Source organism: Mus pahari, chromosome X (assembly GCF_900095145.1).
Source record: "Mus pahari chromosome X, PAHARI_EIJ_v1.1, whole genome shotgun sequence".
Classification (NCBI taxonomy): domain Eukaryota; kingdom Metazoa; phylum Chordata; class Mammalia; order Rodentia; family Muridae; genus Mus; species Mus pahari.
Genome location: NC_034613.1, coordinates 71,214,237 through 71,233,562, shown reverse-complemented (window position 1 = coordinate 71,233,562; position 19,326 = coordinate 71,214,237). Strand labels below are relative to the sequence as shown.

Below are 19,326 nucleotides of genomic sequence, written 5' to 3'. Positions count from 1 at the left end.
ATGTCTGTGGTTATTCAGGTTATAATTTGTAAATAAGACCTGAAAATGGCACCATAATTTAGCATGCTAATGTCAATGTGGGATATCTCACAATGTCCTACCCCTAGATGAAAAGCTAGGGAAATAATGGCTACTGAGAAAAGGAAAAATCAGTCTTTTTCAGGGACAATCTCCCTGATATGTTATCCAATATGCCACCCCCTCTCTGTACTGGCTGGTTTTGTGTATTAACAGAGAAAGGAGCTCCCTTAAAGAAATGACTCCATGAGATCCAGCTGCAAGGGATCAAGGGTGGGAGGGCCTATAGCAGGTGGTGCCATCCCTGGGCTGGTGGTCCTGGGTTCTATAAGAAAGCAAACTGAGCAAGGCAGGGAAATCAAGACAGTTAACATCCCTCCATGGCCTCTCCATCAGCTCCTGCCAACAAGTTCCTGCCCTGTGTGAATTCCAGTCCTGACTTCCTTTGGTGATGAACAGCAGTATGGAAGTGTAAGCTGAATAAACCCTTTCCTCCCCAACTTGCTTTTTGGTCATGATGTTTGTGCAGGAATAGAAACCCTGACTAATACACTCTCCCTCTTCCACCTCTCTCCTCCCTCTCCCTCCTTTTTCCCTCCCTCCCCCCCCTCTGTGTGTGTGTGTGTGTGTGTGTGTGTGTGTGTGTGTGTAATAATAATTAAAAGTAAGACTCGATGAATTTGAAAAGTAGTAGGTGTCACAGGAGCAACTGGAGCAGGATAAAGGAGAGGAGGAAATAATGTAAATAAATCATTTGTCTATGAAATTCTCAAAAATTAATTATTTTTTAAAAAGGGAATATAGAAATTAAAGAAAACACAGGATACTTTCTCTAGCTCCACCTTTGAGGGCCCTGCATTCCATCCAATAGATGACTATGAGCATCCACTTCTGAATTTGCCAGGTACTGGCATAGCCTCACAAGAGACAGCTATATCAGGGTCCTTTCAGCAAAATCTTGCTGGCATATGCAATAGTGTCTGCGTTTGGGCTGTTTATGGGATGGATTTCCCATGTGGGGTAGTCTCTGGATGGTCCTTCCTTCTGTCTCAGCTCCAAACTTTGTCTCTGTAACTCCTTCCATGAGCATTTTGTTCCCCATTCTAAGGAGGAACGAAGTATCCTCACTTTGGTCTTCCTTCTTCTTGAGTTTCATGTGTTTTGCAAATTGTATCTCAGGTAGTCTAAGTTTCTGGGCTAATATCCACTTATCAGTGAGTGCATATCATGTGAGTTCTTTTGTGANTGGGTTACCTCACTCAGGATGATATCCTCCAGATCCATCCATTTGACTACAAATTTCATATATTTATTGTTTTTAATAGCTGAGTAGTACTCCATTGTGTAAATGTACCACATTTTCTGTATCCATTCCTCTGTTGAGGGACATCTGGGTTCTTTCCAGGTTCTGGCTTTTATAAATAAGGCTGATATGAACATAGTGGAGCATGTGTTCTTATTATAAGTTGGAACATCTTCTAGGTATATGCTCAGATGGAACACAGGGCCCCCAATGGAGGAGCTAGATAAAGTAACCAAGGACCTGAAGGGGTCTGCAACCCTATAGGAGAAACAATAGTATGAACAAACGGGTAACCCTCATAGCTGTGTCTTTAGCTGCATATGTAGCTGAAGATGGCCTAGTTGGCCATCATTTGGAGTACAGGCCCTTTGTCTTACAAAGATTATATGCCCCAGCACAGGGAAATGTTCAGGGACAGGATGTGGGAGTGGGTGGATTGGGGAGCAGGGCATGGGGAGGGTATAGGGGACTTTCGGGATAGCACTTGAAATGCAAGTGAAGAAAATATATAATAACAATAAAAGAACAACAATAAAAGAATTTGTCTCAAAAAGCAAACAGAAATGTTTTAAAGAAAAAGAAAATACAGGAACTGATTTAACTGGAACATTAAAAATGACCCTGTCTATCTAACATTTTCTGCCTTAAGGGGTGGTGTATTCTATTACCTGGTCGATAAAGTAACCATAATCCACCTCTTCTTCCTGTGAGCACATGAAATAGCCTTGTCTCAAAAGTGAATTATTTCGTTATTTCCCCAGAAAGGTAAAGAAATGGGCTGCAAAAGGATACAGGTTTTCAAAACACACCTGATCCAGAAAAACAGAGGAAGAACATGTAGGCAGTTAAGTGCATTGCATGCTGCTCCACTTGCCCCAACACCCAACTAACTTCTTTACTTTCTTTGATTGAGATGATTACACTGTCTGTGAATTTAAATGCCCCTCCCCAAATGCCCAACACATGCATTTATGGCAGTAATGATTTATAAATGGCACTCTAATGATATCAGAGAGTTGGTTTGAAAGGCACAGCTCACCAGGTTATTCTTTGTATTTAAAAATATTTTTTTTGATATTGTCTCATGTTTTAAGCATCTGTCTCATGATGATTTACCCAAAGCTAGGCATCATAACAAGTTAGTAATTTTCTCTTTTGATTTAGAGGTTGTAATGATTATTAAATTAACTAGCTACTCAGTGCCTCACTGTCCATCATTTGTAGTCTAACTTTGCTTTGTTTGTTTCCTCTGTTTAATAGCAGGACAGTTAATACTGTATTTGGCTTTGCAGGGTAACATAGACTTTTACAATCATTATGCTGATAGTTATCCTAATGTATTAGATATTAAAAGTTCTATTATTTCTTTTTTTCCTTATGAATAGCAACAGATACTTCTATTGATCTGCAGCCATTCTATAGCATTGAAGTATAACATTCTTGATAATGACAAAGATTGATTTTCTTAATGCCTGGAGAAAGGCATGGAGTTGTTCTTGGGCAAATTAAATACAATTGTTAAACTGTTGTTTCTTGTAAACCCAACTTTATAGGGAGAATTATTACAAAAAGAACACTATTTTATATGTCTACTATGTTTGAAGCATCCAGAGACATGAAGTAACTACTCTATATTTATATTTATATTATTCATATTTTTACCATTAAACACTTACTATTAAAATGATTAATTTAATACTTTAAAAATATACAGTTAAATTCCATTAGAGATTTAAATGATTCCTATAATGCTGTCCTTGCTTTTGATTTTAATTCCCTTCAGTAAAAAATTCTTTTAAATACTCTTCCAATAGAGTTCTTTATTACTCATTCTTGTAACATTGGCTTTTGAAAAATTACTATTTTTACCTATCAAATATACTATAATGTTGTTAGTTGTAAGCTTTATCGTGCTATTTTGAGCAGAATCAAAGCCCTAGCCACAGTTTACTATATTCTACCCTTCACACCTCTACCTCACTATGCCCCTTCATCTTTACTTGATTTTGAACATTGTCCTCTCCAACTGCTGAGTCCTCATTCCAAATGCTTCTATACCTCAAGGTATTTTTATTATTCTGTCTGGACCCTTCTTGTGGTTAATTAAAGGTCTCATTTCCTTTAGGTCTCAGCTTATATAATACCTAACCAGGAAGTCTTTACAGTCCTCCTATTTGAACCATCATTACCTATTTGTATACTGTAACTAAATTATATAAACTATGTAGACACTACATATACAATATATATACAATAATATCTATACATACATATATAACACACACACAGTATAACGTATATATGGTAACATCTACCACATAAATGTATTCATAGTCTTTCCAGCATTTTTTATGTCTTCTTAACGACTACAAACCTTTGTGTTACTGTTCATTGCCTAGATGGTAGTGCTCTTTACAAGTTTCCTTTAGATCATTTTATGCTAATATCAGAAAAGCTGAAAATTTACAGCTGGAAAGCAATCAAGTTTGTAATGTTTCTATAAAATAACTTTGTCACGTTAAATGTGACAATGACAGTACATTCATAAATACAGCTAATTACAGTTCCATTCTTGCATCTTTTTGTTATGACCGGATAATCTGAGAAATATATGTGGGACTATAGTTTATTACAAATCTATTACATATTCCAGTTATTTTAAGAGTATGTGATCAATGGTTTTAAAATTTAACTTTTAAAAGGAGATGTGTTATAACCAGAAAGCTACCAATGGTGCCTTGTAAATGTACTTGTCAATTAGAACTGTTGTAGAAGTTAATATAAAAGTGTCTCCCTCTAAGGCCATGATGAATAAATAGTATAAACTGAGCCTTTCTCAGAGGAGACTAGATGCCTCCTCCATTCTGATCACTCATTTATCTATGATTCTTTAACTTTTCTAATACATCATATATATATTTTCATCCAGGTATACTAAATAATTCTTCCCCCTGAGCTAAAAATGGTAGTTGTTTTTCTGTTGAATGTACACATTTGATGTGGGCTTATTAACTGCTAGCTTGAATCTCACAAAGTTCATTATCATTAGCACTGAACATAGAGAATAGCATTCAATAAGAAAAATCTCTTTGTTGTACAGAACACCATTGTATGACGGACTCAGTTTATCTATTAAAATAATTACTTCACCTAACATCTAGAAATAATACAACAGCCTTACCCGGTACAGGTCTAACCTTTCTCTGTCCTCTATGGCTGTATACATTGGCTTCCAGAATTACATTAGCTGCAAGCACACACAAAGAAAGTAGCACACAGGCTCAGAATAAGAGCTTCTGTGATTTACAAGAGGGATTAATAAGCTTTCTCTACAATGGGGCTGAAGCCCTTACACAAATATTAAGCATGCTATTTCATGGTGTGCAGACTCTGTTCAGGTCACCACTTACATTATTTTTCTGTAAGACCCGCAGTGCCTTGTTGACATTGTTCAGGGCATGAACTCTTGTAGATCCCTTTTCTTTTGGCTAAAAAAAGAGGAGAAATGGTGTTTACTAGAAAAAAAGAGACAAGAAATTCTACCAGAAAAATAAAAAATGTGTAAATTTCACTTTTCAGTTTGAATATTTTACATTTAAATGAACACAGACTTGCAACATTCATTTTAAAAGTCTGCAGGCTTTGGGCTAATTATCTTTGGCATAGTCCATCTTTAGAATAAAGAATATACCTCCTAGGAAAGAAATCATTTTCCCTTTTACAATATTACTTGAGATGATTGCTCCTTCATTTTTTAGCCCAGTGTGCATTATTATAAGACCATCAATAATGGAAAACATTAGCAAAATACAAAAGGCAAGTAACCAGGAAGATATGAAAGAAACTTTATTTCTATACATTTTAAGAAAAGTCTGAAGGAGATGTGAGTCTTTTGGCTTGCCCAGTTTCCACTCAGTAGCTAGCTAATCATACATGCTTACACTAGCAACCCTATTTTAAATAAGTTGGTCATGAAAAAAAGCAGCATAAAAGTAGAGGGGGCTTGTAGGAAAGAAAAAAGTGATTTAACAGGGAGGGCACAGGAGATAGAAGTAGAGGCAAGTCTGATCAAAAAACATTTGAAATTGTCAAATAAAACATAATATGGTACATAATTTTCAAATATATATTATTTTAATGCTATACGGTCAATAACATAGAGCTCCCCCCAAACAAATAAGGAAACAAACAAACAAACAACGTCCAATATTAGAGTATGAGAGTCTATAAATTATTCAGCAGTAAATGGGGCATACTTAATACACTTCTTCCCCCATGTTCCACGGGTATCCTCAGAAGAGGAAGGAAATAAGCTATAAATACCAGCCATGGATGATAACAAGGAAAACATGTTTTCTAGACACAACAGGGCAAATACATATTGAAACAAACTCAGTGATTGTGACAAGAAGATCTGTTTAAGACAAAATCCCAATATAAAAATGAAAGGTGGGCATAAAATCACACCACTAGCCGGGCGTGGTGGCACACACCTTTAATCCCAGCACTTGGGAGGCAGAGGCAGGCAGATTTCTGAGTTCAAGGCCTGTCTGGTCTACAGAGTGAGTTCCAGGACAGCCAGGGCTACACAGAGAAACCCTGTCATGAAAAACAAAAACAAACAAACAAAAATCCCACCACTAGCTGAGGAGCTATTGGTATTTGCTAACAGAAGGAAGAGGAAGAGTCAGTTTTTATTGATGATATGATTCTTGGTAGACTGGCCACACCCTATGGTAGGTTCCACGCCTAAGACAAGCTTGGCAACATAAACTAGACTCAATGGTGTAAAGAAGAAAAATAAAGAAGAATGATTTTCAAAGTTGGATAGGCAGGCATGGGAAGATAGAAAGGGTTAGAGTTGGGGCAAGAGGGATGAATATTTTCAAAATATATTGCATGAAATTCTCAAATAATTAACAAAATATTGTTAAAATATGTAATACTAATAAAGATTAAAGAGTCTTGCTTTGACTACTGTGACCTAGTAGTCCTCATCACTGGAAGTCAAATTTTCAGTAACCAGATTTCTTAGTTCACACTTTTAATCCCAAAGTCATATCCCACCCCTTAATTTTTAAGCTAGCATCTGCATAATCAATTAAAAATGTATATCACCTTTTTTCGTAATTGATGAGTTTTAGAAATTCTACTGCTATGATGCTTGAATTTATTCCCTTTTATTATTATTATTATTATTATTATTATTATTATTATTATTATTATTATTTTCTGGTTTGGAAACAGAGTTTGACTATATTTTCTAGTCTGGCTTCAATGCCACTATCTCTAGCTTCCACTGTCTTTGGGCTGGAATTACAGGTGTGTGACATTACACCTGGCTCTTATCCATTTTTTTTCTTAATGTAAGCTCTTATTAGTGATTTCCAAGAATTTATCAGAAGCTCATTTCCTACTCATAATTTCTCCTCGATATCTTCAACAATGACATTGTTGGATCAAGTCAGCTAACCAAACCAGTGATTTCTATAGCTCTCTTTTCACCCTTAGTTTAGTTAAAGGCATGACTTCCAAAACTGGATTGTTTGTGCTTTTTAAGAGTCTTCCCATCCTTCTGAAGAACTTCCATACCCTAGAAATACTTACTATTTCAACAGGCTGTATAGCTTCCAAATTTTATTTTAGGCCTTCTAATCTCCAAGATGACTTGACTAATACATTTTGTTAAAGATCATAGATGAAATATTTCATTGAATTAAAGGCAAATATTAAACTAAATTTAAATGTTCATTAAAAGTTTTCACTAACAAGGAGAAGACCTAGGTTTTTAATGGACTGTCAGAACACAGAGAAACACAGAAAGCAAAATAGGTAAACAAAAGAACAGGGCAAAATACTGGGTGATGTCTGACAGAACAGAGACCAATTTGGCTTGATGCAAAAGAATTGCAAGAGGCAAGTCAGAGATAGGATGTTGGCCAGTTCTACCTCTGAAGGACAGCTAGAATTTCTATAGTATATAAAATAAATTCTCATTCTGGAGAGCTCTGTTAAAGGGCAAAGAGAACAGAATAAGATAATAATTGAATAAAACTCATTAGATATGCAGAATGTATGACTAGGTGGACTGGAGTCTTAAACCCCACTTAAAAGAATAATAGAGATCTTAAAAATAAGATGTTTGAAATCAGCAGATTAGAATTTAAGAGTTTTTCTCCATTATGAGGCTTTCATCAACTGAACTCAGACTCCTCTATGACTGTAGTGACCTATAACATTGTACAACCATGCTTTCTCTCCCCAAATGAATGATCTAATGCTGTACACGTTAACAGTTCTCAAAAGAAAATTATATTTTCTTCACAGAAGCATTTGGATACCAGATTAAACTACCTATAATTTTATTATAATGTACCAAAATATTTTTGTTGTTTATAAAATAATACAGGTACATTTAAAAGTAGTTGAAAAATATAAAATAACACAAAGATAAATATAAAGTCATTATGCATAAAAACTTTATATAGTCCTTAAGAAAGATTTTTTAAATGGTAAAGTCACAGAATGCTTATTAATTAACTGGATATATTACTGCACATTTTTACTTAGATATTCTGCACATGATAGACAATATAAAAATGAAAATTTTAATATGAATTATTCTATTTTGTTCAGGAATAGGTACTGTATTAATTACCTGGCCAATACATCAAGGGGTCTCATTAGATCACCCAAATAAAACTTCTTTGGGGGCACCTGACATTTTACTGTGGTTATCATAAATTTCAGACAAACCTCCTGGCTGGAGAGATGTCTCAGTGTACAAGTGTGAGGACCAGAATGTGTGTCCTTGGTGCCCACTTAGAAGCAATGTAGGCATGGTGGTGGCCTGTCTACAATCCAAGGGATCAGTAGGCAGAGACGGGTACCCCAGAAGAAAGCTGGCTAGATAAACTAGCTGAATCAATGAAGTTGGGTTTCAAGTAGAGAGTAACTGAGGAAGATCTGGAAGTCAACATTTGCCTACACACATGTGCTTGTATACCCACATATAAATATACATTCACTTCCACATATATATGCATGCAGAAAAAGAGGGAAGGAAGGAAGGAAGGAAGGAAGGAAGGAAGGAAGGAAGGAAGGAAGGAAGGAAGATTCCTACCAGTTTTTGCCCTGTAAGGCCTTCCAAGAGGTCTAGGAGGCGTTTCCCATCCTGAAGGTCACTGAAGAGGTTGTCTATGTGTTGCTTTCCAAACTGAAATAAAAAAAAAAACACTTGAAGACAGCTTAATTTATATGATTCATATCTATGATGAAGCTTTTAGAAATTTAAAGCTGTATTTAATAGTGTTTGGTGTTTACAATTAATAAAGTACCAAGAGTGATAGATGAAAAAGAAAGCTCAATTTAATAAGCAAGGTTCATTAGGTTTTTTTTAGATGGAAAAAGAATAAGTAGGGTCAAAGAATTTATAACATTAGGACAAATTATTTGAACTCCTAATGATGGCTATTTGAAAATTTATAGCATAATTTATCCAATAAATTTGTCAGATTGTTCAACATTCTTTGTCACACTTTGAATAAAATGATTAAAAAACTCCTGTTCTCCACAGGGCCCCCAATGGAGGAGCTAGAGAAAGTACCCAAGAAGCTGAAGGGGTCTGCAACCCTATAGGTGGAACAACAATAATAACTAACGAGCACCTCCCAGAGCTCGTGTCTCTAGCTGAATATGTAGCAGAAAATGACCTATTTGGCCATCATTAGGAAGAGAGGCCCCTTGGTCTTGCAAACTTTATATGACCCAATACAGGGGAATGCCAGGGCTAAGAAGTGGGAGTTGGTGTGTAGGGGAGCAGGGGCAGGGGGAAGGTATAGGGAACTTTCAGGGTAGTATTTGAAATGTAAATAAATATTTAATGAAAAAAAAGAAAAAAAGAAAAAACTCCTGTTATCATTTTTGACAATTCAAACTTTGGAAGTATCTGGCTTAGATAGTTAATAATTTTGAAGCCTTTTACTCCTGATAATCTCAAGTCGTCTTCCACCCAGTAATTCCAGTTGGTCTCCTATCCACATATTAACCAGGCCCATCCATGCTCAACTTCTGGGGTCAGATGAGATTAAGGGTGTTCAATGTGGTATGGCTATTGATTTAAGCAGTGAAAACAAGTCTATTAAGGCTTTTCTCTTGTTTATACAGGTTATCTATTAAGACATTCCATCAAAGAGCCTAAAAGTAACTCTAAGTCCTAACATTTTTGGAGTTAAGTACATATTGGAGGTACTGAACTGTGCAAGTAGATTCTTTCACTATTGTATCATTTTTGTCATGCTTATGTCATTCCGTCATAACATGTTTGTCATAGTTATGCACTCATCTTGTAGAAGTAGGTGAGACTAAGTATTTGGCTCTGTGAAATTTTATTACAAAACTAGAAGATTGCAAACTCAAGATTTTTTGCCAGGTCTAGGAAACTTCTGAAGCCTTTATTACTTCCATCTTACCACTTTACTATCTTTCTATTCATTATCTTACAAATATATTATTTGTTATGATATACACCCCAAAAGTCTTGCTAGTTTTGGCTAAATATTCTACAATTGCTTCATATGAAATTCTTTTCAGCTCTTTGATTGCTCATGTTATCTACAAAGATTTAGTCCATCTAGCACTAAGTTTAACCAATAAGCTTAAGTTGAGATGCTGGATGTGGCACACATTGGTAAATCAGACATATAATGCCTCTGACAGAAGTTCTTGCCCATTCAGGAAAATGTTTGTGAATGATAATACCACACACAGGAAATTAAGTGGGTCAAGAAGAACATAACTGTGCAAAGTACCAGAGTCTATGGAGCAGAATCAGGAATTGCTTTCCCAGATTATCAAATGACAGGCCTAATATGAGGATTAAACTATTTGACATTACTCAACTGCGAGCAATGAGCAGACTTAGCAGGTAAAATAAATACATGAAGTGTTAAGGTATAAGTAGTGGTGGTGGGGAGGATGAAAGAAAGAAGGAGCAGAGGGGATGACCTTTGTTAAAACACATATGCAATTCTAAGAAATAGTAATAAAAATAAAACCCAGAAACCTCACTACAACCCCCCCCACAAAAAAAGAAAATCCCTGGATGTAAGAAACAAGACAAATTTGATACTTCTAAAATGAAAGACATAAAACTTGAATTCTTCCTACATCCGGGCAGGAATGTCAATGATAGTACCTGTGTGTGTCTAGTGCCTTCTATGAAGAAAAACTTAGCTCTTGAAGGTAAGTCACTGATTCTTACATAATAAGTTTTTGTGATATCAAGTACAGACTATTTTTTAGAAACTAGCTTTTATATTGAAACTGTATCCCAATAGTGCTTTTGAAACATCCAGAGAAAGAATAGGAAACTTAACATGTTAAAAGTTTTTAAAGTAGGTTTATGACATATAAAATATAAACAAATCTTAAAACAGCAGTGACATTTCAGCAGAAAAATGAGTGCCTACTTCTCAAGATCTTCATATGTATACATATGTTAACATATAAAATCAAGAGTTTTTTCAAGTAAGTTAAAATACATCTAGAAATATTGTTTATTTTAGGAGCAAATTTTCCAGAGGCAATTGAAAAAAGAGTGTGTTCTAAAACTATCAAAAGAAGAACCTTGCAGATAGCAATATGCCAGTTTTTAAAGAAAAGCAAATGTATTTTTTTTCTGTAGGAGATAGCGTACATTAATATTGATTGCCAAATAAACTCCCACAAAACAAGGAGGACATAGATGACAAAATGGCATTTTTTTATATAAAAGAGAAAAGAAGCTGGTAAGTATGAAATACGGCTCAGGAAATCAAATTTAAGGATCATATAGCAACACCCATATGGTTTGATTTAAGGGAAATAAGAACCTACATAAAGGTCAACAGGCTGAGAGAATTGCCTATAGTCCAAATGTGACACAAATTCTTTATAATTTCCATTTTTTGCCCAAAACAACAAAAGTGGAGAGGGAAGAAATGTTTCTGGTCTAGGCACAGAATCCCACGTGTAACTATTTAATGATCTTAGTACAAGGAAGCAATGCATTGACAGGACAAAGACTGACCTTACCCTTTTATCAACTTTCGAAGCCCATATATAAACAGTATTTTGTTGAATAACACAAAAGAAGTCCAAGTCCTATTTGTTCCATCCAGAAAGTATGTGCTTTGAGAAAATAAGTCTGAATGAATATACCCTGGATATGGTAGGCTCAATTCCTTAGTATCTAAAGATTTAACAGTTCTGTGAAAGTACAGGCTGAAGCAGCTTTTGCCCTCCATTGGTAATGCATGTTTGCTTTAATGTAAAAACAAATATCAAAGCACCTTTGAGTAAAATTGCCACCTACTAAAGCAATTCTAATTGAAATGTCTCAGAGCTTTACATGCTTTGTCAACATGTAGTATGACTACTCAACAGACAAAAGGTAACCTCTCATTACTCCTGCATCTTTTTTAAGATTGAATGATTCTCCACTCATTGGACAGAGTTATAGATATCCACAGCAAAAGGAACAGAGGCTCCAGGGACAGCAGATGCTAACTATGGAGCTCAAGAGCTCTGTTCACTAGCTGTTCTATCCTACTAAAGTAAGTAAACCTTTGTACTGATCAATAAAATGGAATTACACATAACTCAGAGCACACCTGTGATGTCAAAATGAAACAAAAATATATGTATTTTATAGGCATTGCCTATGACTGGACAACTTAAGCTACACTTAATATAGGGTGGTTTTAAAGCTCTGTTTTTCTATTAGTGCCTCTCTATCTAGTTAAGTTCTGGGGACATATGAAAGTTTACCATGTTATTTAGATCTAATGGAAAATGCTGAGTTCATTCGCAGTGTATGTGATTATATCTCCTTATAAGAGTAGATGTGGGTTGAGGAGCAGGGCAGGGGGAGGGTATAGGGGGCTTTGGAGATAGCATTTGAAATGTAAATGAAGAAAATATCTTAAGAAAACAAAAAAAAAACTTGAGAGTAAGTTGGGGTCATTTTACTGATGACTAGGTAGACAATGATACCCAGATGGCATTTCTCAACAAAATAAATGGGTTGGTGAAGAATTCAGAGAGTTAATTATGGTTGGAAGTACAGCCGTAATTGTCCATAGACAACCACTGGGAATGAGAAATGTTACCTGCAGGTGGGAAAGTCCATAGAAGTTTCATGGTCTTGCCATTAGGCTATTATTAATTAAATCTTGGATTGTTTTCTTCCCGTTTCATCTGTGGTAGCTATCACATCTTTTTTCATGGGTGACATTTGGGGTCATGAAAGCATTACTCTTTCCTTAAAAGTCCCTCATTAATGGCTTTCTTTTCGAGTGCAGAAAATGATTTTGTAAAGCATATAAAGTGCCACAGCCTTTTTGTGCTACATGACTCTGTGGCTCCCTGTCTTCAGTTCCTTTCATGACTAATGGTTGCTTTATTAAATGAACTCAGCGAACTTTTGACATTACTCAGCAGATTCATGCATTCAGTTATTGACTTTTTTACTAACCCAAATAGCAAGATGAAACGATTGTAAGATAATAATCCTTCTACGGCACTGTCAGCAAGGAATTAAGAAATACAGAAGTCCAGACCATGTTAAGATATATTAGTCGGTGACATAAACAAAGTGAAGAAAAATGTAAAAACATAAAACTGGGAAAGGCTCAGAAATGCATTTGTGAAGCTGTTTAAGTGGCCTCTGACTCTTCAGACTTGCATTGCTCTTTTAACCTGAAAATTCAGAAGGATCAATACAATGTTCCAGTAAGAGGTAAAGAGCACAGGGATAATTTAGCATGACCTTCTGGTTACAAAAAGGTCAAGCCATGGATATATCTTTGCTCAGACAGTCAAGAGACTGTTCAGTGATTACATATGTCTGGACACTGGAAATACCAAAAAGGACTGCAAAAGTGAGGAATCAAAATCTCCTGGGAGGCAATGTGTCTAAATTGCTTACCACAAAATAATGCAGCCTACTGTAGTGTAAATAGGTACATCTCATAGGTGACTATTCCTTTAAGACTGGTTTAAACAATCAGAAAGATGGTATTGTTGCATAAAATATACATATAGTAAACATATACCTTAAGTTGTATAGCTCAATGAATCTTTGTAAAGTGAATAGATTTATATTACCAGCAATCACATATGGAAACAGGATTAAGTCTTAGACCCTGGTAGGAATCTCATACCTTCTATGGACTAGTCTCCTCAAGAATGATCACTATACTAATTGTTCACAACATATACTAATAATGCTTCGCAAGCCTTGCAATAAAAATATAAAATTTGTTTTGTCTTTAATTTTAGGGTTGTAATGATTGAAAGGAATATTGCTTATACAGAGGGAAGATAGAAAGGAAAGAATTCATACTGATGTGTGGTTTACCAAGTATAAGGAATTATAAATTTGTGAATAATAAAATTTACTCTATGCTGAGTGCCTTTAATGAAATCCATATTTTTAATATTCTCCCTATGAGATCTTGAATGAGTCTCCTCTCTTATCCATGCCTCTAGTCCATTTCCATTTTAAAAAACAAGTTATAGCATTATCCATCTTGTAACGACGTAAACATTTTAAGCTGAATGGGCTTTTAAAAAACAAGATATGCTTAAACAATGTTAATTATTATGGATTTATTCCAATAGTTTTAACCATAATACTCCTACTTCTAGACAATTCACCTCTGTAATCTTAGACTCAGAGTGACCTAAGGAACTAATTAATTTGACAATATAAAGATTAAACGGCTAACAAATGTGAGGTGTAAAATATAGCCTCTGGATTACAAAGTATTCAATAAACTCAAATGCATGTCTTTTGCTGTCCTTCCTTACATGACGGACAGGTCCAACTCTATTCTAAGGATCCAAAGGTCGTTGCAGAAATAAATAATATTGTAAGAGCTTAAGAAATGAATGTTTGTGAAGATGAAGATAGAGTTTTATGAAAGCACTGGAACTAATCATAGAGAAATATTTTTACTCCTAGACTCAGAGAAGAGAGCAGTTTTTGGTCTGTAGACAATGAAAGAGCCAAGAAGACTGCTTGAGAGAGAGGAGCTCCTATTACTCAGTGTCTTGATTTTTTTTTTTTTTTTTTTTGGTTTTTTCAAGACAGGGTTTCTCTGTATAGGCCTGGCTGGTCCTGGAACTCACTTTGTAGACCAGGCTGGTCTCGAACTCCTAAGTCCCCCAGCCTCTGCCTCCCGATTGCTGGAATTAAAGGCATGCACTACCATGCCCAGCTTTATCTTTCTTTTTATACTCCATCTATCCTGCTTTAAGACATACCCATGGCCCCCAAACACCCATAAGTCCTGGGAACAAGGAAATCTGCTATTAGAGGGAAGCTAGTCTCTTGGAATAGACAAAAGGAAGAAAGTGAACCCATGTGGATGAACAACCACTATTTTGGACACTTCACACATTGCAAAAAATTGTCAGACATCCATGTCAGAAAGGAATTGGAAGGCCAAATGTTCTTCCTCAGACTTAATCTACCAATTCTATCTCTAGCAATGTCATTGCAAGAAGCCAAATGTATCAGTGGGATACATTTTCTTCTTTAACAGGAATATCAAAGTTCTAGAATGTACTTAGGTTTAGCAGATCAAAATTAACATGTATTTATTCATTATCACATACTTTTAGAAACTCCTATGAGCCAGGAATAGCACTAAAATCTTGCTACAAAGATCATGAAGAAAAAGCCAAGTTACTCCTTGGAACTAAGAAGTACTCAGCAGTTGAGTTATATAATAGTCTCACATTCTCTCTAGTTACAGAATGATATTCAGCAGTAAGTCTTTATAAAACATAATTACTAGCATCTAATTTGTATGTTGTAGTACTAAGTATACAAAATATGACTCAGGCAGATTGCCCATTAGAAACTTCAACAGTAACAATACAAAAGTTGGTGAAAATCAAGTCATTATATATAAATGGTTTGTTTTAAACACCAAAGGAAAGAATGCTTATACAGAGTCAGTATGTATCATTGTCTAATCAGAGCTATCTCTTACAAACCTTGGTCTTTAAAATAACTGAACTGAATCACTTTGGCTTATGAGTTCTCATTGTAAATTACCAAGGATAATAATAGATCATTTGTCCCAAGGTTTCTAAACCCAAAATATTACAAATTTGGTAATTTTCTATCATATATTGTTTGATATAACCATAATAAAATGAAAAAATCTTGTAACATAGCTTTACAATACATGAATTTAGGTAATTATCTTTTATGTGAATTACTTATTCCTTATAAGTTAGAATCCTGAAAGACTCCTTTTTCTTTTAAACCACATAAGAAATTGATTTGTATTTGGACATTTAGGGATAGACATGGAAATTAATTATGATCTATTCTAATAATTGCTTTTTACATAAAATTATAGAACAAACATGCCAAGATGACACATTTTGTTTCAAAGTATCTAAACACACACACACACATATACATACACACATATACATCTATACACACATATACATATACATATATACACACACATATATATATAAATATATACACATATATACACATATATATGTATATATATGTATATATATATATGTATATATATGTATATATGTGTGTGTGTATATATATATGTATGTATGTATATATATATATATATATATATATATATATGTGTGTGTGTGTGTGTGTGATATAATAAGCTGCTTTTTTTCCTTTTATTGAGACAGAGTTTCTCTGTATATTCCTAGCTGTCCTGGAACTCACTCTGTAGACCAGGCTGGCCTCGAACTCAGAAATCCACCTGCCTCTACCTCCTGAGTGATGGGATTACAGGTATGTGACACCCCTGCCCAGCATAAGTAATTCTTAAGGCAATGCAACCTATCAACATTTAGAAAAAAATAAAATCTAAGATGGCTAAAGAATATTTAGATTTGTTCAGACATAATGAAAGGGCAATGGCCCATGATTATTCATATATTTCTATAATTAATAAATTGAAGTTTTATTGATATATTATATATACTTTCATAATATACATGACAGAAAATTATATGTGGTGAATGTGTGTGACAAGACATAGCTTTTCCCCCCAATTGCACCATTCTTCGCCCATTAGGAAGTCAGCCTTGGACAATTCATAATCTCTTGTTCAATGACTATACTGAAGGTTTGTTTGTAGATAGTATCAAATCATAAAGGAGTCACAAGGTTAGATGGCATAGGATATGTAACTTGTATTTCTATTTCCTTCTTAAAAGTGGAACTAGAGGAAATTTTCAATCCTGTAGTAGTATATTATTTAATTAATTTCATCTTTTTTCATAAGAACCAGTTTCGTATACACAGATTCAGTAGTATTTATGCCTAACATCAGTATACTTTACATATTTAGCTTTAATATTTACATCAACAGAATGCATCTCTATCTTACAGATAATAAATTTGAAACATAGAAAACAATTTTCTAAAGTCATAAGTGTTACATACAACTCTGAGTGTAGATACTCTACCTCCCCATCTCTTATCCACTTTCTATCTCTACTGCCTAAATATTTGTTATAATTATTCAGTTATTATAACATTGTTAGTGATAAGGAGTTTTAACATGGTCATCTTTATGATCTTAAAAAAGCAATTTTAATGTTTTTTTTACATTTTCTTTTGTCTTACAAAATATGCATTTTTTCTTGTATCTTTGTGCCACATACGTACAGTACCACAGAAGTCAGATAATTGTGTTCAAGCCTCCTAAGAACTACAGTAGCAGATGGTTGTGAATCAGAATGTGGGCCCTGGGATCCAAACCTAGATCTGCTCCTCTGCAAGAGCAAGTTGGGCTTTTAACCACTTACCCATCTCTCAACCCCCTGCTTTTCCCATTCGGTTTCTGAATGTCACATGCTAACTTGAGAAAATAGTTATTCCTAATGGCACACTGAATTTGTGACAAGATAATGGGCACAGTGATAACTCTCATGTACACATTATGATATGTTTCTCAAGTCTGGTGCTGTCGAGATGGTTCATTGGCTAAAGCCACCCTTCCCAATGAGAACCTGAGCTTAGCTTCTCCAACATCCACATTAAGCTTGGTTCATGTGTCTATAATTCCAGTGCCACTTCACCAGATGAAAGATGGAGACAGGGAAATTTCTGGAAGCCAGTGGTGCCACCTATCAAGTTATTCACAGTGTTGAACACAGGTACCCTGTCTCAAGTAAGACTAAAGGTAAAGGCTGAAACCCAAAGTTGTTCTCTGACTTCCACATATGCACAGGCACATATGCTCCAATATTAACTCATAAATACACACATATGCACAAAGACTAAAATAATTGAGTAAAGATCTCAAGGTTTAAATTATAGCTTATAAAATAAAACATTTTATGTTTGTGTTTGTAATGCAGGAATTTCATAAATATCTAAACAGGCCACTTATTTGTTTGAAAATCTTCAATTTATTGGATTTATCTTGAAGGATATGGTACTTTGAAGCAAGTAAGTACTTATTTAAATAGCACTTCTAGCTTTTCTCAGCTATGCAGAAATGGAGGTAAATTACATAACACTTAAGTTGTTTCCATCATATGTCAAAGGAGAGAAGAATTTATGTTACCCAATTATATTTAATCAGTACTATTCACATGCTCCATACTGTCCAACACACCAGGAACAATAGGTAGATGAAAGCTTTCTTCCCCTTTACCCATTGCTTTTGTTTTCCCAGAATTTGTTACATTCTAGGAAAGAGGTGTACTTCAAAACAATTATAATTATACTCTTTTTGATACTGGTATCATAAATGTACTGTTGGTAAAGAGAGATTTAATCCACTCTGGAGAGAATAACTAAAAGCAGGAGTTTCTCAACTGAATTTTAAAAGTTGAATAAAGTATTAGCAGGAAGATGTGGAAGGTAAGAAAAGAGCACAAGCAGAAAGACCTTCTGATACTAAGATCAAATTATATTTTCTGATTCCAGAAACCACACTAAGCCAGTTCTTCAAGCATAAGGTCTGTTAAGGAGTGGAAAAATGAACACATTACAGAGGCATGAGATTACATCAGAGAATATTTGATAAGGCAATAAAAGGAACCTGGGTAAACAATTTTAACAAGATTTCTAATTTTGAGACGCGTAAGCCATATTTTTTACATTAATAAAATAGTCATATTTTAGTGGAGTAAATACTGTTTCAGAAAGTTCAGTATTGGCATTGTTTAGAGAATACCCTTGTGTAGAAATATTACTTGTCATGAGAGCTATGTTGTGCAGGAACATCTGCTCTAAATGGTAGATTAACAGCAAAATTGGTCCAAATATTTCATTCTTTAATGAGTCCATGCCCTTTACAATGTGGCCTCATTGATTTTCCATTTTCTGCCTAGTTAATGTGCATCAGCCCCTGACTTGCTTTGACCAGTAATATAGAACACATATTGGCCTCCAAAGGGTGTGGCCACTTTTCTGTCCTCTGTGTGGCACTTTTTTCACCATAGAATCATACCTGAGCTAGGTTATGGGAGGATGACAAAGATGTGGGGCAGAGCCAAGATGACCTAGGTATCCCATAGGAGGTTGTTATATAGCAGGAGGCATCCAACAAAGCTCAGTCAAAATCAGCAGAGCTACTTAGTCCACTTAAAGCTCCTTAGGAACACATGACAAAACTTGTCAAAGAAATTAACAATGGTCTGACATACCTGTATAGTTGAAATAATATAGTATAACTGAGATTTGAAGTGTTTGAAAGGTGAAAATGAAATAATGCATGTCCATACACAGAAAAGGTTTATCAGTGGTTAAAATCCTTACAAAATACAATTTTTAAAAGAGCTCTTGAATTTGTGTGTGACAAAGTAGTAGTTCTTTTACTGCTGAAATTAATTATAGAGGTCTTATCCAACAATTGCACTGAAGAAAAATAATGTTCTCCAATGTGTTCTACATAGTTTCCTGCCAACTATGAGAAAGGAGAGGGGAGAGGGGAGAGGGGAGA

General features: G+C 35.0%; 1 protein-coding gene across 8 annotated transcripts in view; it reads right to left on the bottom strand.

Moving 5' to 3' along the window:
- Dmd (dystrophin) overlaps window positions 1–19,326 on the bottom strand; it is a 2,621,826-nt gene that overhangs the window by 1,671,248 nt on the left and 931,252 nt on the right. For all 8 annotated transcript variants that reach the window (XM_029534042.1, XM_029534043.1, XM_029534037.1 and 5 more), the window contains exons 3-4: window positions 8,445–8,537; window positions 4,732–4,809 (exon numbers count right to left, since the gene is read on the bottom strand). In XM_029534042.1, the coding sequence (XP_029389902.1) occupies window positions 4,732–4,809; window positions 8,445–8,537 (171 nt within the window). The remainder of the gene's footprint in view (window positions 1–4,731; window positions 4,810–8,444; window positions 8,538–19,326) is intronic.